A 23467-nucleotide genomic window follows, 5' to 3' on the forward strand; every position below is an offset into this window, starting at 1 on the left:
AGGGAGTGGAAGGGAGAGAGGAAAACATTGATGTGAGAGAGACTCATTGGTTGGTTGCCTCCTGACTGGGGCCAGGGATCCAGCCTGCAACCAAGGTACGTGCCCTTGACTGCAATCGAACCCGAGACACTTCAGTCCACGGCCGATGCTCTAACCAGTGAGCCAAACCAGGTAGGGCTACCCCTTTATTATTGACATGGCCCACTTCTAAATAAGCAGGACAACATTCAAAGTTCATTTTGATTAAAAACTGGGAAAACACAGAAGCCGTATTTTCTCTGTCGAGAAGAAAACCAAGGTCATAACGGGTTTTCCTCGATTGTGTTAAGAGATTAGCGTAGCTTAATCACACCTAGTTTACTTTCTAGGTTAACTAAGTAATAAAAGGTGATCATTTTTTCTTGAAAAGTATAAATAAATCTGCATAGACATGATTTTGAGAATAATTTAATATGTTAACTTCAACATACAACTGCATTCCAATGTAATTACATTAAATGCAAAGAAACGGATCCTTACAAAACCAAAATAACCCACAGGCCATGAGATTGGTTTCACCTTTCCCTTTTTTTTTGCTAAAACAAATGTGCACCACGATGGTTCAACAAGTAAGGCAAATGACATGAGTATGGAAGCTGCAGTTTGTAATATACCACATCTAGAACCCAGAGAAGGTGAATTAGACAGAAGTGGTAGCCATTCTAATTAAACAACCAGGACAAGTTGGTTTGCAGCATCAAAACTGTGGATCTAAGTTTCTTTCCTCTTGATGATCAGAGGTCCCACGTTGTCTCCAGTCTCCTCGTTGTGTTTTGTGTGAGCTCCATCACAGAATGGGAACTGGGGAGAGAAAGAGCCAACGTGAAACGTCTGATTACAGAATCAGTGTTATGTTTGGCAGAGTGGGGGTGACGTTCAATTCACATATGTATTGGGATAACTCAATATAAAATAGCATTTCCATTTGTGATATCCGATTATGGATTTTGAAAACCCTTTCTGTGTTTATACACTAGTTACATTTCCTTTTTAGTGAGCTGGCTATGTCCATTGCCTATTTGTTTGTAAGAGCCTAAGTTTGTTTAAAATCAATTTGTATATTATCCCTTTAGTTGATCACCTTTGTATAATTTTTTCCCTAATCCTTTTTATTTTGCGTATTTTTTCATCCCCTTAATTTTTTCCACTTTCATACAAATAGGCCTTTTTAACATCATACATTTCCTTTCATACATGTCTCTTTTTAATATCCTTTACGGAGGCTTCTTTATCTAGAAATATGCTAGATTTATATTCCTTTTCATGATTTCACCTTTTTCATATAACTGACATTTTGGTGTCCAGTGGGAGGAAAAGAGACAAAACTAAATTTTCAACAGTGGCTTCCCAGAGTGCGCCAAAGTGCTCCGATATATTCTGATATGGTTTCATTCTGTGTTTAAAAAACATACAGAGCTGTTTTGATTTACAATATACATTATTTTACAAGGGTCCTGCTATAAAAAACCTGTCTTTCAACCCAAGCTCTTCGAAGCTCTCTCGGCTGCGGGCGCCTTCACCTCTATCCATTATCTCGGCGTTCTATCGAGTACACATCACAAAGCGCTGTTCTAGATCTTGTTGCTTCAACGTTATTAGAGGTTGCTTCCTAAATTGTTATACCTTTGTTCATAATTTTATCAAAATATGATATAAAATGCTTAAAATTGGGCTAGTTTCCCTCCACATTTTTCTTCTTTTTTAATGTTTTCATTGATTTCAGAGAGAGGAAGGGAAAGGGAGAGAGAGAAACATCAATGACGACAGAGAATCCTTGATCGGCTGCACTCGAGCCCGCAACCCGGGCATGTGCCCTGACTGGGATCGAACCGTGACCTCCTGGTTCATAGGTCAATGCTCAACCGCTGAGCCACGCCGGCCAGGCCACATTATTTTTCATTAAACCTTTCATGTTTACCCTTTACCTAACTCTATTTAAACTTTACCTATTTATTCTTCTTCATAAACATCAGAATTTTTTTGCCAAATCCTATTTTATTCTTGTAGTTTTCATTCTCAGGTCTAATGTATATTCTGACAAGATTGTTTTATATGTTCTTTGGTTATTATAATTAGGTATATTTTCATAAGTGACCCCCAATATATATAGACACACACACATATATAGACACACACACATATATATGTATCACATATATATATGTCTTAATGGTTTTTGCAAATATATCCATCTTACTGTTAAACAATAAAAATAAGAAGTCAACAGTGTTTTAGGTGTCTCATCAGCAATTTACACTTAGTCCAATTATCACTAAATTATTTTATTTCATGTCATTCAATGATAGCTAGCACCTTTATTTTTGATGCCTGGGATGTACCTACACTCCAGAATTTAGAGTTTCATGTTTAGTATAAGGTACACCATTGCACTGAAGGAGCCTATTTAGAAGAGTAAAGGAACAAGAGTCTTGGCTTTAAGAGTAAAATCGCCTGATGACTCACTTTTTACAATAATCTGTTTCTGCCTAAAAACTGAAATTCACGTTTCATCATGTTCTTAGAAGCAAACAAGTAAAAATTAAAATATTTCTTTAAAAAGTAGAGTAGCAGATTCTGTTTATTTCTTAAACTTTCATGCTTTTAAAGTGTGTATAAAGCTTTTATGCCTAATATCTCTTAGGTACTAATATCTTTTAATAGTACTTTCTATTATCAATTACCCACAGAAATTACTTATTGACTTAAGTCAGAATCATCTCCCAAACTTCATGTGAAGGTTAAGTATTCTCATTTTATTTAGGCATTAGGGATTTCTCATTTTAAGTTATGAACAACTAAACATTTTATTTTCAACCAAAAGCTAAAATGAGTTATTTCCGAGTAAGATTAGCAATCTCTTAGGAATGCTTTGTCCATGTCAATGGGATATATTTATTGAAATTACTTCATGATCCTTAATATAGTATAAATGAATGAATGGTAATTACTTGGTATTAAAATTCAAATAGTAAGTTACATAATATGTTTTTCAGAAAGTGTCTTACTTTATTTTTAAGCTTTTCATTTAGGAGAAAGAAAATGAGTGATAGGTAAGTGCTTCCAAACATACTCTAGGTATAATAGTTTTTGCATTAAATAATGATGTAATGAAAACACAAAAATATTATTAAACCTCTTTCATTTAAAATTTTGAAATTTGTTAAATTTGTCAAGCCAAGAGCTGAAATTATAAAAACACAAAGGGTGTTATTTAATCCAGTTCATGTAGTATCAATACTTAAAAATTTCCTGTATGTCCAGAAAATAACCTATTATGTTTGTTAAACCAATTAAAAATATACTAATCTCAAATATCTTTAAAACTAGGGAAGAGAGAGTTCTGGAAAAGAGGTTGAAATAAATGTTTAGGAGACAAAAAACACCAGGATCCTTGTTCTCCAGTTGGAAAATCAGCAACATTATCAGGGTCTTCATAAAAAACACGATTTGTTTGTTTCTTTTTTTAAAAAAAATATGTTTTTATTGATTTTAGAGAGAGGAAGGGAGAGGGACAGAGAGATAGAAACATCAATGTGAGAAATATTGATGGGCTACCTCCTGCACACCCCCTGCTGGGGATCCATCCTGAAACCTGAGCACGTGCAGGGGAACTGAACCAGTGACCTCTTGGTTCATGGGTTGAAGGTCAACCACTTAGCCACACTGGCTAGGCAAGATTTGTTTCTTTTTGATGGCCCTGTATCTCAAGTTATGATGTTTCTGTTTTTATGGTGATTCAAATTGGAAATAAATATACACTCCTCCTTGAATTATCTCTTCTATCTGCAACAACTGAAGAAAATTTTTTATCTTCCCTTCTCCAAACTTTGTATTTTTAATGACAGTTCAGATTATATTTCCCAAGGAAGTTGCCTGGGGCCATTTTGGCTCATTACCATAAACTACTCTGAGAAACATGATTGCTCTGGTTGAGAAAGAAAACAAATGCAGTGAGATGTTTGAAACTTCCGGAAAGAATATGACATTTTATACCATTCTTATGTACTTACTTTGGTAAACATAAGATAGTAGATATAATAGGAAAATGTATAAACAGAATTAAGATTTTACAAGACTGTCCTAATGTGGATTGACCAACATTCAGAAAATATCCTATTTTATTTGTTAAATACTGTTTCTATGAAAAAATGGACTCAGTGCAACTCACTTCCAAACCATCAACAGATGGAGACTTTCTATAACACACACACACCCCAAAACAAACACAAGCCCACCACTAACAAAAAAACCCCCAACTTAACCCCTGAAGTTGTAAATAAAAGAAAATGATTCTACGTAGTATGTCCAATTGCATTGCATTTCAATTTCAGTTGTGCTCCTGATGTTAACTGGTGGGGCTTTCCTTTGTTTCTTAGTCTGCATTCTTCTGCTGTCCTTGTTCAGTCTCTCCTGCCTTCCAGGTGCCCACCACACAACTCAGCAAGTGATGTTAACTAACCCGAGGTGAATGGGGGTGGGTGGGATGGGAAGCTAGGAAGACTATGTTGCATACTCTTCTCTCTTACATCAACTTTCCCTTATCTTCTTCCTTTTTAAGGCTGAGTTTCACATCTGTGCTTAGTCTCATTTCCTTCCACCCTCTTTCAAGACACCAAGTTCTCAAATAGTATCTTTCTCTGTAGTTGCTTTAATCACTTCCTCTCTATTGGCTCCTTTCCTTCTCACTTTACATATGGATAGCCCTTTGGTGAAATATTATTAAACAGGCCAGTTCCTGAAACAGCGGAGGGCATACCAATCCTAGAGGGAAGAGGGAGAATGGGGTGTGTTAAAAAATGAATTTCTACACGTTACTAAGAGATTTGATTCATTAGGTCTGGGAAAATTGCTCATGTTAGATGCACACAACAAACCAGCAATTGTGCCTTAAGAATGAATTAGGATTAGCATTTATATTGCATATAACTTCTTTTGGAAATAGATAAAAGAGGCATTTAAGTTTTATTATAAACACAACTGGGTTGTATAAGGAAAAAAATTACTGAATATAAGTTCGATACAGCTATCTAATCAAAGGTATTAATTACAAGTCTTTCATGCATTGACATGTAAGTGTGTGACTTGGCATCTGTGTGATAACCTTAGGAACCTAAAAAATGTAGGGAGTGTCCAAAGATGCCTGAAGGATAAGAACATCCATTAACTTGAGCAATATTCAAAGCGAACTCTTAATTCACTTGGGAATAAAAAGTACCCAAGATTCAGTGAAAATTCAAAAGTAACAAATCCTAGATGCAAAGAGGATCACTAATGGCATAAAAGATAAATCCAACAAAAAAGACTGAGAGACCTGCTGATGTGGCTCAGTTGGTTGAGTGTCACCCTGTGTACTGGGAGGTCACTGGTTCAATTCCCACTCAGGGCACACGCCTGGGTTTCAGGCTTGATCCCTGGTGGAGGGTGTGCAGCAGGAGGCCCACAGATGTTTCTCTCTCATCAATGTTTCTCTCTCTCTCTCCCTCTTGTTTCCTCTCCCTGAAATCAATAAAAACATATTAAAAAAAAAAAAAAAAGACTGAGAAAATTAAAAACACAATGATTGGTTTGGCATTCCTTTCCTTAAAGTCTGCCCATGGGAAATGATAATCCTTAGTTTAACCATCTGGAAACTCTAAATTGTATGATGCAAGAATAATCCTGGAATGTTATGTTGAACTATAAAGTCTAATAAATAAACATTTAAATCACTAGCTTCTGTTCATTTGTGATTTTCCTGAAATACTTGAGATCTTAGTCCATGAAAGAACATATTTGCTTTATTGACCCTTTACTTTCTGGGAAAACCCAACTAAAGTAAACACACTTTACTTGACCTCAAAGCTAAGCTTTACAGTTCAGTAAAACTGTTGCTTCTTTTCCTTTCCGTTCACTGTCACATTTACTGAGCATTTGACTTCTAGCATTTCTTTATTTGTAATTCACACTTTAACCCACTTGGATGCAGCTTCTATTTTAACTATTCTGTTGAAATGACACCAAAAGGTCAATTGACTAATTGCTTAATCCAACAGTCTCACTATAATAGTCTACCCACCAGGTTGACTTTGCACAAATGTTGACAACCAAATCTTTGAAACTTTCCCCCTTTCTACTGTGAAGCCATGATATTCTTAGTTTTCTTCTAACTTGGCCCATTTAAGTTAGCTCCTTTGTTGGCTCTTATTTCTCTTTCCAAAATGCAGAAAATTCTCCAAGAGTTCATACTTAGCCCTTGATTTTTATCTGTATCAAGGATTTGTTGGTTGCATTCCTACGCTTGACTCATCAGTTTTGCTGATCTCTATCGCTAACCCTGATGTCTCAACTTTAGTCCCACATTTCACACTGACTGCTGTACATTTCCATTCAACTGTCACCGTTAATTCGTTCTTTGAAACGGAACTCCTTATCACTGTCCCAGGAAATCAGCTGTTCACCCTGAATTCCTTATTGCTGTTTATGTGACCACCTCTTCTAATCCTACAGGCTTAGATACTTCAGTGAACATTAGTTTCCCCCCAATCTTTGACAGCAATCATCATTGCATTCTGCTGATCCTCCCCTCAAAATGTTTCATGTATTTATTCATTATTCTCCATTCCCACAGCCAGCACCCTGGTATAAGTATTTTAACTTTATGTCTGAAATCCCTGACAAGGAGCTCCCCCCCTCCCTCCCATGTCTGGAGACTCTCTTCAATTTGGACTTATTTCCAGATGGGGTGGGGTGGGGGGGTGAGAGAGACAGGTGCAAGGATCAGACTAGATTCTTCATTGGTCCCATCTTTGCTCGTGTGAGTCCTTTCCAGCAGATTTTGAGAAAGTCTCCAATACTTACTAGTTTATTCAAATGCCACCAATATTTCTGGGACAATTTAACTCCCATATGCATCACTATGCCTTCCCAGAAAATTCTAGCCCACAGTGTAAACTCTCCTTTTTATTTAAAGCCCTTGTACTGTATCCACTGTACACATCTATGATACCTTCTATCTTACTACCTAACTTTTGTCATGCATGCATATATATATAGAAGACATTAAATTAACTATTTAAAATAAATTATTAACTATTACAACTTTGACTTAGAAATTCCTTAGTTTCTAAGGGTATTACTGTCTATATTTTGGTGAACAACAAGAGAATGAAACCTATTATAGGCATAATTTTAAAAAACAAACTAGATCTAGTCTATAGAATATTATTGAGGATCATTTTCTAGCAACCCCACTAGTACTTCTGAACAGTCCCACATTCCAAATAAACAGTGTTCTTCTCACAATACAACTTGCTGTAATGGCACTATTAATTTTTGGTTCATATTCCATATGTTCATCAAGCATTGTTTAGACACAATGACATAATGTAAGCACTATATCACTGAATTATACAACGTCAACTGTGCTGGGAGAAGGGGGTTAGTATAATATGCTTCCCAGTGCCTAGTGTGTGATACGCTGATTTGTGATAATGGCTCTCCAGTACAGGAAGAGGTCCTTCACATAATGTGGTTTCAGAAATAGATATATCATTTTTACTATCTATTTTCTGAGGCCTTATAGAGTCATCTTTAGTGAAATCCATTTTGTTTAAATGCTAACAGTGGCAATACATACAGTATTTTCACCACATCAGAAATTCTGCAGTCATTCAGTGTACGAAGCTTTTCAAGATGAACTTACAAGAGCATTTTACCATCTTTAGATCAGTAGCTGTCATCACTTTCTAAAAGCTGCAGGTATCACAGATGACACTTCCAAATGGAAACTGATGAAATGCAATTCTCACAAAAGAAAATAAGATTTTAAAAAATCCAATGTTAGATATTTAACTATAGGAGCTGCAGCTTAAAGAAAGCTTAGGATACAAGGTCAATATGTTTAACAGATAAAAAATCTTCAAGGCTAATTTTCCAAAACTTTCTCTTGAAATTTCTAAAAGTGGTCCTATAATCCAGAGTTTGAATGCTCAATAAAGGAATTTACCTCTTCTGTTTCCCTGTTTAGGCTGCATGCTTCCTTTTGTGGGATAGTAGAGCTAAGATCCACTTAGGGAGGAAATCTTAAGAGTAAATAAAGAAATTTCTCTCTCTTCTTTGACTAAGGATATGGTACATTCACCTGAACTCGATGAGGATATGATATAATTTTACTGTATAGAGGTTATACATTTTAGTAACTATATTCCTAAGGAGTATAAGGAAAACAGAAGACAGGATCCATTAAAAAAAAGAATAAAAAAAAAGGCATATCTTAACAGGATCTGGTGATACCTGTTTGATAGACTAGTTTATAAAGAAATATTACATTAAAGATGCTACTAATATAAAGGACTTGTTTTCCTCACCTTTTTGGACCTCCAACAACGGCAGTACACAGCTTTATCTCCCAAATCCTCCATGTCAAAAGCATGTACGACCTTGGGGTTATCTTTCTGAATGTGAAGGTTAACCATAGCTTTGTTGCGATGATCTTTAGCATAAAATCTTTTGTAAGCTAGATAACCAATTGCAGCTGTCCCAGCAGCAACGGTAACTGCTGCGATCCATTCAACTAGAGCAGGGAAGAAAATCAGGAACAATGATCAGAACCCAAATACACGTTAATAATCTAACATGAATGTTCAGGAAATCCAGTTTTTTAATATTAAGCATCCCAACAGTCAATGTTGATTTTTAATGTTAACTGAAGATCAGAACACACTGGTGTAAGACTTTGTTAAGACTTTCTCCAGTCCATAGTTAGGCAACTGTGTATTTTCTATTGAGCGATGACAGCTAAATTAAGCTAGAAGAGAGAAACTTAAAATCATTTTATATATGGAAAAAGAACACGGCTTAATAGTATTTTTAAAGTGTTCATAAAAAGATTTAAAATAACACGTGAGCCTGCAGATACCTACTGCTTAAAAAAATACATTAAAAAAATTCAGACCACTAACAAGATGACAGCCTCCCCCCCCCCCCAATCAGGAGGTAATTATGTTAACAAAATGACTCAGAGTTCATTTAAATAGTAGGTCCTTTAGTGGTTTTAAAACGCATAACCACAAACAGAATTGGTATCCAAAGAAAAAACAAACAAAAACAAACCACCTTTGATAGTAAACATTCAAAGGAACACATCTGGCATGATTCTGGGCTTCAAAGTCATTCAAAAGTTTTGTTTGTTTTTTTGAATTTCAAAGTGCTGTCTCATTACAATAAAAATCAGAATGAACTAGTTTCATATTAAACATGATTAATATAATTACAGTTATATTCTCATTTAATAAATTTCCATTATCCATCAGTGGATGATTATCTGGATTCCCTGAAAACTTCATTTTAAGTTTAATAACATTCTGGGGGTTGTGGAGCTGGGTGAAAAAGGCAAGGGGATTAAGAAGTACAAATTGGTAGTTATAAAACAGTCTCAAGGATATAAAGTACAGGATAGGGAATACAGTCAATAATAACTATATATAATACCAGGTGAGTACTGGAATTATTGGGGGGATTACTTCATAAATTTTATAAATGTCTAACCACTATGCTGTACAACTGAAACTAACAAAATAATATTGAATGTCAACTGTAATTGAAAAATAAAAAAAATAAGTTTAATCACATTTTTCTACTTACTTATTTGCTTGACTAACAGGTCACCTACTTATTCTGTCTACATAGCTTTCTCTTTTTCTTTTTTTTTGGTTAATCTTCATCTGAGGATATTTTTTCCATTGATTTTTTAGAGAAAGTAAAAGAGAGGGATGGAGGGAGGGAAGAGAGAGAGAGAAAAACATGGATGTGAGAGAGATACATCGATTTGCTGCCTCCCGCATGTACCCTAACCAGGGCCAGGGATCGAACCTGCAATCCAGGTACGTGCCCTTAACCAGGAATTGAACCCACAACCTTTAGGTGTGTGGGCCAATGCTCTAACCATTGTGCCACACTGGCCAGGGCCATAGCTTTCTCTTTTTCAAGGCGCCCTTAGAAACCCAAGCGCTTGACAACTACCGCATTTCCAGAGACTGTTGGAGAGGAGAAAGTTCTGCATAGTCTGGTTAGCCTCAGCCACAGAGGAGAGTTGTCTATTCCCAGCCCGGACTGGGCTGCAGGAAAAAGTTGAACAGGGGTCAGGATAAACACACTGGACTGCTTCCCAGCACTTCCTGAGTCAGATCTTCACAGTGTTTGAAATAAGTTCCCAGACTATCAAATAAAGCCCCAGAGAGATAAGTATAAAAAACACATTCCAAGGCCAAATAAAAACATACAATGAATAATTAACTGTATGGCTTAGTTTGCACTACTGAGTCAAATTTCTTACTGCACTAATGTGATTAACCACTGTACTCGAGAGTGCCTACATAAAATTGGAGCTCACTCTTACAAAACTCTAATGGAAAGAAACAAGCATTCTCACACTCAGTTCCTTTTATCTTGGTCTTCTCTTAGCTCATTTAATAATTTAGGTTTTATCAATGTTTCTAATTAGCATGTTCCTCATACTCTATTTTCAACTACAGTATTTCTCTCTACAAAGTAATTTAGTTTGTTTTCCTTCCTCCAACATTTCCATTCCTCCTTGCTATAATCCCATAAAATAAACATTAACGCTAATGTCCTTCCCAGGTGCTGCATGACTAAGAAAACAAGTTAATAAGTCATTTGACAGCTTCAAACCTTTGGCTTCACTGAAGAATGTTTTTTACTGAACATTTTGCATAGATTTGTCTTGAATTTTAGTGCTGCTTCATAGTATTTCCCTGTGGCAATTCCAAGCAGGTCTGAAACTTTGCTCTGATTTCTAGCTTGACTCATGATCTTCCTTTTTGATGCATTATTTACCTTGGAATTCCCTTGAGAAATATTTTGTCAGGAGCTACAGCAATCCACTTCTTCGATAATGGAAAATGGAAAGCCACTCTGAATAGTTAATGTATTTATCACAAAATGGGCTAAAATATTGTTTTGTATAGTATATGTTCAATTATGTTTGTTGAATATTATCTTTAGAAGAAATTTAAAAGGGAGAATATCATGAAAGACTAAAATAACACAATTCCTTAAATGCTGTTGATCTTAGTGGCACCTTATTTTTAGGTGAATTATGAAGCAATCTCTAACAGATTTACTTTAATGGTGCCTACCTATTACAAAAAAGCCTGAGACCCAAAGAACAACTCCAATTGGCTAGTATTAACATGTTTCATGATATAAGAGAGAATCCAATAGGAATTTCTACCTGAAACTTGTAATAGGCCAAAAGAATCTTTTTTTATCCATTAATACATTCTTCTATTCTCTATATTACCAACAGAATCCATATGGTAACCTTATTTATTTATTTAAACATTTGAAATGACAGAATAACTGACACAGAAAAGAGGCAACAGCAAATGAAAGGAATGGGAACTGACTGTAGATATCACCCAAGAGTGGCTGCCTGATGGGGAGTGATCCAACTTCACACACACACACACACACACACGCACACGCACACACACACACACGCACGCACGCACGCACGCACACACACACACACACACGGAAAATGGCTTTGTATTTGGTGCAGTGAGTTTTTCAGAATTATAGAGCTAAAGATAGTCTTAAGAATTTACACTTCTTTTCCCTCTCCTCAAATTCTAATTCTCTAATCTTATTAGAGACAAATGCAAAATTTCCCAGAACAAGAAAAATACTGTTCATCATTTCATTACTGCAGCCTGAACCAGTCTTTTCTGGCAAAAAGCTGTGGATGCCACTGACAACTAGGGAAAAGAAGGAAAATGAAACTATATGAAGATAGGTGAGAATGATGGTGAATTCAAAAGTCAACAATTAGAAAAGAAAAAGAATTAAAAATCCAGTACAATTAGTCCTTGGTAGTATATATGCCTATTAAGAACAGACACAATCTCAGAGGCAACAAGGGGCTTTATCAAGGCCCATTTAAAAAAATATTTATTTATTTATTGATTTTGGGGAGAGAGAGAGAGGAAGGGAGAAAGAGTGAAACGTTGTTCCACTTTTTTATGCATTCATTGGTTGATTCTTGTAGGTGTCCTGACTGGGGATCGAAGCCACAACCTTGGCATATCGGGAGGGCACTCTAACCAACTGAGCTACTTGGCCAGGGCTAAAACCTAATTTTAAAAGATATTTCAGTTAACAACTTTTTGACATTTCTGGAGTCCAGAAAAAACCTGAGCATTATTTCTGTCTCTTCTGGTTTATGCTCACTTCCATTTTCTATAGACATCTTTCAAGGTATAGTATTCCTACAGTTAGATCAAACCCCAGCTTATGCAACCTTTCTTAGCAATGCTTTCTATCTACACCAGTACTATGAGTAAGCCAGTATAAACAACAGAATACAGAAATCACATTCCTAAATAATCCCTCCCATCCTTACTCTTCCCTTGGCCTACCATTGTATAATCTCTGGTTTTCTCTATTAGAATTATTCAGTTAGAAAAAATATGAACTTGTTCCCAAATACTACACCTTTGTTTATAACTCTAGTGTGGGGATTCTTTTGCTTCAATTTACACAGAAATCTCACCCAATTTCTTTTCCTTTAGCTCCTTTTCTGCCCTAAACTGTCCTCTCCAGTCCAGTGTCAACTGCCACAGAATCAGAATGTACTTTTCATCTCAGGAGAGGGAGAAGGGAGCTGTGTTTAAATCTTTCCGATCCTTAGGTTTCCCCCGGATTGGCAGGCTGTGCCTGGTAATGTTTTCTCTCAAGGTATGGCATATAGGTGGTGTTCAATATAAATTGTGTAAAAAGAAATAATAGATTTCTAATTTGAATTTACAGCTCCATCTGCCCATCACACCATCACATTGCTCTTACACCAAATGAATTATCTTTGGCCTCATCTTAACCTATTGTACCAAAGTGTGAAATTTAAATTTTTCCTGAGATTAAAAATAAAAACATTTATTATGAAATGTTTTAGACATACACAGGGAATACTCTAATGAACTCTCATTTACTCAGCTCCAAGAAGTATCAACTCACCAACAACCTTGTTTGCTCTATATCCACCCCCTCCCTTGTTGTTTGTTTATAACCCATAGGAGCTTCTTCTTTATTGTCAGATCTGCACATTCTTTTTCAAAAAAACCAAACCCTTCAATAGTTACTTTAAATGACTCAATGAATTTACTGAACCCAAATGGATTAGTTTTAATAAAATAGACAAGGACATAACAGAGAATAAGAATTTATGAAACTTAGTTTTGGTCACATCATTGTAGTGTTCAAGGTTTGGGATGAATGATAAAGTGCAAGATAGACAGATGAACACCTATTTTGTAACCTGAGGATAAAGCAAAATATGAAAAAAAAAGTGACTTGAGGGGGTAGCAGATTAAGGAAGGCCTTTTAAAATATTTGGTTAAATTGGCTTTTTTTTTTTTTTTAAAGATGAGGGTGAATTATGAGTTACTTTGGGCTGAAGAGAAGAAAACCTCTGTGAGTGAGAGGAGCAATAGGTATTATTAGTGAGGCAAGAGTTTAAGGAAGCAGGAGAAAATGACATCTGGAAGACTTGGAGAATGACCTCAATCCATCCATGCAAATAAAAGGGAAGGAATTAAGGATGAAAGCAGATTCAATGACTTTTGGAGGTATCAAGGAGCAAAATGTTTAGTAAACTTCCTAAAGGTCTTCTATCAGGTATGAGGAGGAGTCATTAGTGACTCCGTAGTAGTAAAAGCCACTTAAGGTTAGAAACTATAATAAACTACAATAAAATATTTGGTATCAAGTTAAAAATGAGTTTGGTATAAGTATGTCAATTACATCTCAATAAGAAAAAAAATTTTGGTGTCATAGATCTTTGGTTATCAATTCTAATCACTCATCCTCATTACTTCTCCCAGATTAATGTCCTGGCCTGATCCCTATTAAATTTATAACCCACCCATTATTTTTCTTCTGAATATAAACAAGAATTTTGTATGCACACACACATACCCTTTTATTTTTTTTATCTAACATATATAGTGGTTACTATTGTCAAATACTATTCTAAGCCCTTTATAATTTATTAACTTATTTAACTAAGAGGGGACATGGTCATCTTCCCCCAAATCAAAGGATCTAAAATGATTTTCAATCTGTAAAAACTAATAGGTTTGGTTTAAAAATTGAGAGAACAATTTGAACTCTAATCATTAAAAGGTGGATTCCCAAGACATTCTCTTGTCCCTACCTTGCCCAACTGTATTTGAGAAAGAAGGTGCTGGTAGAAAAGATTTACAAAGGCTTTGGGCCTTTTGTCATAGTACTCACAACTTTTTTGCATCTAGGTGAAATAAAAAAGTAGCTACTTCTCATAATAAAATTGAGTACTTCAAGTTTAAGTTAACCTTCTTCACCAAGCAATTTCTTATCCCTTAGGGAATTGCAAACTAATGGGAAAGTCACCTTTAGGTTCCCCTATGGTTAGATGAAAAAAATACACAAAAAACAAATCTGTCTTGATTGCAAGTAAGATTAGGCTGCAGGTAGTATTAAGAAGCCCTAGGGTTCACCTATTTCAAATTTCAGTAGTGTGCTACTTAGAGTTTAGTGCCCGTTTACACAAAATGACTCCATATTTTAAAGACACATTTTTGAATCTTTCCATCCATACCAGGCAAGTGCAAACTGTCTTCTTAAAAAACTACCAGTGGCTCAAGTCACATGAATATCTTATTTTACACGATAATCTTATTCTCGAAAAAATACAGGTTTGGTTTTTTAAAAAACACAAACAAAAACAAAAATCATTCCCTACTTTAAGTGCACTAAGGTGCCTCTATTTGACACTTGAGATGAGTATCCTGTGAAGTAAGTTTTGCAAATAATCACCTCCTATATGCCTCATCAGTAACGTAAAGAATGGGTTGTCACCCTCACTCTACCAGTAACTTTTGACAACGGAAGTGAAATTCTCCAATGTATAGAGTCTATTACAAAATTAGGGCTCAAATCAGTAGGAACCTTTTAGAGATTCTAGCCCTCTAGGTGTTCAATATTTACTAAATAAATCAATGGGGCTATATTTAATTAACTTCTGGACAATCTCTTTACCTTTACTCTTAACAGGTAACCAGACCTTGAGGAGTGGCGTTTTACACCGGGCAGAGAGATCACATGTACCACGTAGCTGGTGCACAGTATTAATAACTATACCACCACCAATAATGGTTATGAAATGAAGTTCACATTAACTGACTTCTAGAAAGTCTCTTCATTTCAATTGGACCTTCTGTGAGGGGACACTTCCAAACGCTTAGGTACTAGCACAAGGGCAGCAAGGCTCGGTTTTCAGTCGTCCCTCCTGGACCACTGCCAAGCAGCGCCAGATGCCAGAGGCATAACGAAAAACTGGGAAAACTTAAGACCGCGGATTGGGTTTCTTCCCTTAAAAAAATGTGCAAAAACTGAGATGTGATTAGTCATGCATCCCCTTCAGGGTTGGGGCAATACGCGTTCTGACTCCACGGTGATTTAAACGTGAGAAGGGGGAACAGGATTTTTCGTTTTTCCTTTCCTTCTCTCCAAACGCTACGACTTGGGAACGCAGACGGGTCTCCAGAGAGCACAGGGAGAGCTAGCGGCCGGATCTTTAGGTTTTAGGGTTTGGCTAGTTAGCGGAAACCTGATCCAGACCCGGGGAGACGCCGGCACGGTCCCCACGCCAATCCTGCCCGGGGACACCACCAATCCACACCGCTTTCACCGTTCGGCCCAGGGAGCCAGCACCCCCGCCAGGAGCTTGCCCTTGTGCATCTCAAGGTTACAAGCCCGGCGGACGCGCAGAGCAGCGGTAACAGCCGGGAAAGGCGCTGACGGAGCTGCAACCGGTGCGCAGGCCGCCAGCCTCACCCGCTCCCAGGCCCCACTTCACCTCGTACGTTGGAAGTCAGAGTCATGGCGCCGGCGCTTGCAAGGCGTGTGCACGGGAAACGGACCCAGGCGGGCTAGGACGGACAGACGGAGTCAAGGTGCGAAAGGCGTCCTAAGGCACCGACTCCGGGCAGCTACGGCGCAGGCGCCGCGGCGGTCCGTGAGCACGTGCGTATCATCCACCCTAGAGGATGCCGAGCATGCGCAGAGCTGCGGCCCGGGCCTCAAGGAAGTCATGATTCCGGATTTTGACAGCTGCAGGAGGTGGGAGGAGGAAGGGACCTAGAGAGGCAGCAACTGAGTTTGCGCAAGCTTGAGGGGCGGGGCCCTGGAGCCCGGAGCCAGGGAATAGGGAATCCAGGCCCGGTTTTACGTCTCCCCCAGGTGGGTAGGTTTCCCGAGGCACTGGACGGGTGTTTTGAAGACAGTTGTCATAATCAGGTATTTACGATCTTACCTAAACGCTTACTGTCCAGCCCCGTACCTGCAAGGCCAGTTCCAGCGTTCTTACAAGATGCCAGCGGGAGACACAGAAATCAAGTGTACAGTCCCATTCCAGGTCTCCCCTTGCTCTCAGTGAACATCTTTCTTCTGCCTTTGCCCAGTTAGTCATTAGTCGAGGACCTTGGAGCTTGCGCTAAGGGGTCGGGGGGTGCGGGAGAGAAGCTAATTTCTCCAAAAAATGTGCTCACACACACACAAAAATAGAATTAAGATTATTCTCTATCTTCTACAGTCTGAAATCAGTGTGGGTTCCAGTTTTTTGGTGGTTGTTTTTATTTTTTTATAAGAGGCAAACGTTTGGGGCGAGGATTAACTTGAAGGGTGTTTTGAAGATGCATCTAAGAAGCCGGCTGGTTTTACTTCTGTTTCTACGTGGTCTGGGGGTTGGAGGGAGTGACCGCAGTTAGGGGCAGCCTCCCAAGCCACCCTTGGCACCGCAGCTGCCTCCTAGCCCTCCTACCGTGTGACTGACCGCTCCGCACTTCAGGGAGCCCCCCGCGCCTTTGAGGCGACCCCGGGAAGCGCCGCAACGCGCACTGAATGAATGAGAGCGGAACAGCCCCGAGGGCCTCTCCACGCTAGCCGGGGGTCGGCGAGTGAGGACGCGAGCGCTCGCCCCTCGGGGTCGCGGCCCGCCCGCGCCGCCCCGCGCCGCCCCGCCCCGCCCCTGGGGGTCCCGTCGGGCGGCCTGTGGGCATGCTCAGTAGCGGCCCCGGCCGCGGGTCGCGCAGTCGGAAGCTCGCGGCCGCGGCCGTGCGGGCGGTGCTGACGCGCGCGCGGCAGCTGTGGGGACTGGAGGACGGCGGGAGGGGGCGGGGGCGCGGGAGGTGGGGCCGCCGTCGCCGTCAGGGCCCCGAGGAGCGCGGGCGCCGCCGCCGCCGCTCCTCAGCTCGGTTCCGCCTCCGGGGCTGCGCCGGGGCTGGTGGCCGCGGCGACAGAGCTGCGGGAGCCGGGAGCCGCGCTCCGCCGGCAGTTGGGCAGGGCAGCGCCCGCGCCTCCGCGGCGTCATGGGCCCCCTCCCAGGGCCTCAGCGGGCACCAGCCGCGGGAACCCCCGGGCCTCCTCGCGGCGGAGCCTGAGCGACCCCCGGGTTCTCGGCGTCCTGCCCCTCCGCCCTATTTTTTTTTTTTCCCCTGCTCTCGCCGCGGATACGGCTTCGCTTCCCGTTATGGCAACGGAGCCGCCATCCCCCCTCCGGCTCGAGTCGCCCAGCCCCCCAGATATGCGGCCCCCACCGGCGAGCGATGCCGTCTCCGAGAGCACCCCGAAACCGGCGGGCGGCAGGCTCCGCTTCCTCAACGGCTGCGTGCCCCTCTCGCATCAGGTGGCCGGGCACATGTACGGGAAGGACAAAGTGGGTAAGTGGGGGTGGCGTGGGGCTTCCCGCTCCCGTTTCGTCTCCGTGAGCCCCGGGCCGGGGGCGGCAGCCGGGCGCCCACGGCCCGGGCTGGACGCCCCTGTGGGCTCGGCCCGGGCCTCTTCCGCTCTCCCCCGGAGCCTCGCGACCCGAGCAGGAGGGTCTCGAAAAGTGGGGCGATTCCAGGGTGTGGGGCGTCAGGCTTGCAGCCGGAGGTGGCGGCGGGAGGAGTGCCCGGTGTCCTCCCCGGGGAGGGTGGGTGTTGATTGGAGGCGGCTTAGTTAGTGAAAATACGGAACTTCAATTTTACTGGACGGGGAAGTAAATTCTCCCCGGAGCACGAGGTCTGTTTATTATAAGTGGGTAGCTATTGCAAAAGAGATAGAATGAAATGCAGATGATGCGAATCTAGTGCTTTTTCAGTGCATAGCTGGAGGGTAGGAAAAAACCTAGGGCTTTTTTTTTTTTTCTCTCTTTTTTTTTTTTTTTTTTTGAGAGCTTGTCTTGTCTTATCCCGATCCCTCCCTGCCCCTTGAGAGGTTTTTCTGCTATGTAGTGCTTTTCTCCGGGAGGCGTGGTTCCAGTAGCAGAAACTCGGGTTCTTGGTAGAAAACAACACCCTGCTGTTGTGCTAAAATGGTACACAGGTCATTCAGTTAGTCTTTGATCATCTTTATATAAGACTGTATCATCGCGTGTGTAATACATTTTTTGAGCTGACAGTGCTTAACGCACAGTACAGGGCCTGTATCAGTTTATTATCTTGTTGATGTAAAGTTCAGTTTAGGAACTGTAACTCATCTAGCTTACACTGGTTTCCTGGACCATGGTTATTTGGGGAGTCTGATGAATGAGTGTGTGAGTAAAGCAGATCTTAGACCTGGAGGCCAGGCCGCCAGAGACCATTTGGTTTATGCTGGTAAGATGATTTGGGTTTAGGCTGGTTAGATAATACGGACATTTTTAGACAAAGTAACTGAGGCCAAGTCTGGTTAAGTGACAAGCCTAAAGTCACGCAGTTACAGTGTGTTAGAATCTGGAAACCAAGAGTCCTGCCTGAGAGGACTCTTTTTTTCCACTGTGTATTCTGCTTGAAGATAAAACAATGATTTTGAAAATTGACGAGTACTTGTTTAAATGTGTGTTATTTCTCGAAGAGCAACACTTCCCATTACTTTAATCTTTACCTACTTTTCTTTTGTTGAAAGTTAGGCATTAATGATGTTGTCACTAGATTGTGAGTTCCTTGAGGTTAGAGACCAAATCTGTTTATCCCCACAGCCTTCTACGTTGGGCTCAGTTAAACTCCAGAAGGGGAATGTAAGAGTGAAAATTGACAGTTCGTTTAGTACACCAGATAAGGAACTAAGTATAGTTCTCAAGGTGTTTTTAGAATAGATGTAAGGAAACCATGTTCTCAAGGTGCGTGGCATATATGTATTCTTGAGTGTCACTTTTAGGTAATGATAATTTGAGAGTGCTTAAGGAATTAAGTACTGTTAATAGATTTATGTGCATATCTATTGGTTTATATTGGTGAATTGTGACGATAATATTCCTAATAGTATTCTAGAGGCCTGAATAAAGAATTGTTTCCTAAGGGTCACTAGAGATCAACTTCTGTCAAAGGAGAAGAGATAAACAAAAAGGAACATAAGCACAATCTCCATGATTGTCACTTAAGACTGTAACTACTGCTTATCAAAGTATATAATAGCCTATTCAGAGAGTTATCTCTGACTCATTACAAATGTACCTTGAATGTGACTTAAAACTACCTTGCAAACGATGGCTAAAAGAATTTGTCACCCAAATTACCTAATTAAGGTATTTGTTTAGATTCTAGAGGAAGGAGTCCTTAAGTTACATTGCATTCAATTTAAAATAAACTTTTTTCAATTTTGTAAGACTTTTTTGTAAGACTAAGGGACTGTCTTTGTATCACTAGTGCACAATGCCTCAAACATATTGTGCTAGCAATTTGCTAAGTAGTTGATGAATTTAATTCTCAGTTATTTACACAACCATGGTTAAATTGTTAGTGAAAGGACACTGTATGATGATAATTTTCCCTATTCATAAAATGCCTAACAAGATGTTCAGTAATTCAGAGTTCAAGAATTTATATGTCTCTCCACTATAAAAAAACCACTTATAGTTTTAAAGTACATCAGGTAGGTCACAGTTTGGCTTGACTGTCAACTGACATTCTCAGAATAAACTTTCTTAGAAACATTGTGTGGATATTTGTTTTTAAAATTTTTATTACTATCATTAAGTAACCAGGGTTTTTCAATTTAGGGTTGATATCTTACCTATTTCCAAAAAGGAGTTGTTGGTGTGGACGAAAAAGGGGTTCAGGAAAGTAACCTCACAGGGTGATCTGATCATTAATTCCTAACTGGGCAGGTCATGGTAGGTATATAACTTTAGTAAAAAATTTATCTTTGCCCTACGCAAGCCCTGTCCATTGTTTTCTGCATCTAAGATTAACACATCTTTGAAATAACCAACCTCTAGAGAGCACATAATCTTGTTAACTATACTGTAATTCAATTCTCTCCTTGCTTTCTTTCACCTTTACATAATCTTTAATTTCAAGTAGTAAAAGGAAGCGCATACTGCCATTCTGCAGAGCATTTGAGATTTTGCTTCCCAACAATTGTCAGTTTTGGCTGAAATAAACACATCAAAATTCTCTACAGGTTTGGATGTTTCTTACATCGACATTGCCTTTGTTAAATTAAAAATATAGAACCAATAGCATAACAGTACTTAAAGAGAAAAATAGATCTTGTTATAGTTAAGTGACAAGAATATGTTACAGTTCTGATATCAGTTATGTTTTATGTTATTCACTGAAATCATATTTCATCAAAGTACATTGAAATCTTATTTCTAAGAATACAAAGTGTTTTTATTTTTTGTTTAATTGTAAAAGTAGTGCATGATCTTTTAGGGGGAAAAAAAATCAAAGAGTAAAACAGTATAGTAGTGCCCTTCCCCATACTCTCTCTCAAGGGCAATAGCTGGTAACTATTTCTGCTGTATTCTTTCAAGCCTTTGTTCCTGGACACGTACATAAACACATAACACAATTGAGACTTTTCTTACAAACAGATATATCAGCAACTTTTTGTTTCCGGTCTGCATTATATCATGTAGTATATCCATATTTTTGTACTTACAATATACTTTCGTTCTTTTAAAAAACTATTGTATTTTATAGTGTGGTTGTATTATAATTTATTTCTCTAGTATTGGATTATTAGATTTTCATCATTTTTTCTTATGTATTAAACATTCTGGTATATTATAGTATGCCTTGTACATTGTGTAACTTTTTCTATAGGAAAGTTTCACAAAAGTGTAATTGTTAGCAATTTAAATTCCCCAAATTCACCTAAGTTAGCATAAAATCCTTTTTGTTTTAATATTCAGCATGTACCATTAATTTATTTCAAAAGTCCTTAAAGATTTAAACAGATAGTTGAAATCTGGTATTTTTCTCTTGATCCAATTTAGGATGTAGAATAAGGTAGTCTACTGAAAAGAGATTTAAACTGATACTGTTTGGAGAGGGAAAACCCACAACTTTTTTTGTTTACTGGTCTATTTTACTAGATATCCTTTGAAACAAATTGACTGAAAATAATTTCAAGCTTACAGAAAAGTTACAGGAACAATCAGAGAACTTAACATTTTTCTGAGTTTTTGATTACTCATTTATTTTTCCCCCTGAACTATTTAATAGGTTGTATGGCCCTTTATACATTAATAGTTCAGTGTATATTTCTGTAACCACAGCACATTTATAAAATATGTGAAATATAACAGTGATACAATGTTCCATCTAATCTATAGTCCATATTCTAATTTTGTCAGCTGTTCCAATAATGTCTTTAATCATAATTGTTTTCCTCGGCACAGGATCTAATTCAGGATCATTTATTACATTTAGTTGTCATTTCTCTTAGAGTCCTCTAATTTGTATCAGTTCCTTGGCCTTTCTTTGTCTTATCACATTGTCATTTTTGAAGAATATAGGCTGGTTATTTTATGAGATATTCTTTAATTTGGATTTCTCATGGGTTCTCCTGATGAAATTCAGGTAATGCATTTCTGGTTGGAACATTATACAAGTATATCCTTTTTATTTATTTTTTAAAGATTTTATATTGATTTTTAGAGAGAGGGGAAGGGGGAGGAGAGAGAGAGAAACATTGATGTGAGAGTGAGATATCCATCTGCTGCCTCCTGCATGCCCCCAGGCATGTTCTGTGATAGGGAATCATACCAGCAACCTTTTGGTGCATGGGACAGTGCCCAACCAACTGAGCCACACTGGCCAGGGCTAAGTGTGTCCTGTTTAAGATATCACATCTGAAGGCTCACAATGTCCATTTGCCCATTATTAATTTTGATCATCTGGCCCAAGTTTGGTCTGACTTTTCCAGTATATAGTTAATATTTTTCTCCTTGCAATGAATAAGTATCTGTGGGGAGACATTTTTTTTTTTTTTTTTTAATCCTTACCTAGGGATATTTTTTCCATTGCTTTTCAGAGAGAGTGGAAGGGGGGGGAGACAGAGAGAGAAACATTGATGTGAGAGAGACACATCGATTGGTTGCCTCTCGCACGTGCCCCAACCAGGACTGGGGATCGAGCCTGCAACCGAGATACCTGCCCTTGGTTGGAATTGAACCTGGGACCCTTCAGTCCATGAGCCAGCACTCTAACCACTGAGCAAAACCGTCTAGGGCTATGGGGAGACATTTTAATTTTAAGATCATACAGATATTCTGGATCCTCATCGTATGTCACCCCTAGATTTGGCATCTGTTGATGATTGTTGCCTGAAGTAGTCTTTACTCTGAAAGTGGAAAAATTATGATTTTCTTCCAATTCTACCACTCCCTCTATGTTAACAATCAGCATTCTGTTATAAGAAATAGGCCTCCCTTTATTCCTATGTATGTATGTCCTTATTTGTGATCAGTTTGGGCTCATGGATTCTTACTTGATAAAATGTCATAACCCATTATAGAACTTATTTTACTGTTCAAATCGTTGCAGATACGGTCAGTGGTACTTCCTTTCTATCTCAAATTATTTTAGACTCATCTCCAACTCTAGAACCAGCCAGTTCTCCAAGGGTCTTGGTTCATTTTTAGTGGGAAATAGTAGTTAGAAACCAACATCTGGACGCTAAGTGTGCTCGTTGCTATTGGAGTGCCATTGCTTCCAGGACTTTTCAATGACTATAACTACAAAGTATGTTTAAATATTTTTAAGTTATTATAATTTTTTATTGAGACTTTCAGTTTCATTCTAACTCCACAGTGTTCTGTCCTGATTCCAAATTTGTATTTTCCATCTATCTCAGTGAGAACCCTTGCTCCCAACAATGTTAATGTATATATTTCCTGCTCAATCCTATAATTTTTAGAAATTCTGTACCCATACTGCTGCAGAAAACAAACCTATAAGAGGAATTCAAGATAGAATTCTCTTATACTGAGGGTATGTGATTGGAAACTCTTAAAACTTCCTAGGGGTTTATTTTTAGCCCTTCCCTTCTCTGATAATATTCTTTTTTTTTTTTTTCTTTTTAAAAAATGTATCTTTATTGATTTCAGAGAGAAGAAAGGAGAGGGAGAGAGAGAGATAGAAAC

General features: G+C 38.9%; 2 protein-coding genes across 2 annotated transcripts in view; one reads left to right on the top strand and one right to left on the bottom strand.

Annotated features, from left to right (window-relative positions):
- Nucleotides 1-431: 431 nt before the first annotated feature.
- Nucleotides 432-16127, bottom strand: CISD1 (CDGSH iron sulfur domain 1). Its single transcript, XM_016220828.2, has 3 exons — nt 15932-16127; nt 8385-8590; nt 432-840 (listed from the first exon to the last, which is right to left on the bottom strand). Exons 1-3 carry the CDS (start codon nt 15954-15956, stop codon nt 751-753), a joined length of 321 nt encoding a protein of 106 aa, XP_016076314.1. The 5' UTR covers nt 15957-16127; the 3' UTR covers nt 432-750.
- A 1363-nt stretch (nt 16128-17490) lies between these two features.
- Nucleotides 17491-23467, top strand: part of IPMK (inositol polyphosphate multikinase) — a 28507-nt gene continuing 22530 nt past the window's right edge. The window contains exon 1 of the mRNA XM_087824416.1: nt 17491-17792. Coding sequence (XP_087680542.1) covers nt 17603-17792 — 190 coding nt within the window. The 5' untranslated portion in view covers nt 17491-17602. The remainder of the gene's footprint in view (nt 17793-23467) is intronic.

This window comes from Miniopterus natalensis, chromosome 14 (assembly GCF_054644295.1).
Source record: "Miniopterus natalensis isolate mMinNat1 chromosome 14, mMinNat1.hap1, whole genome shotgun sequence".
NCBI lineage: Eukaryota > Metazoa > Chordata > Mammalia > Chiroptera > Miniopteridae > Miniopterus > Miniopterus natalensis.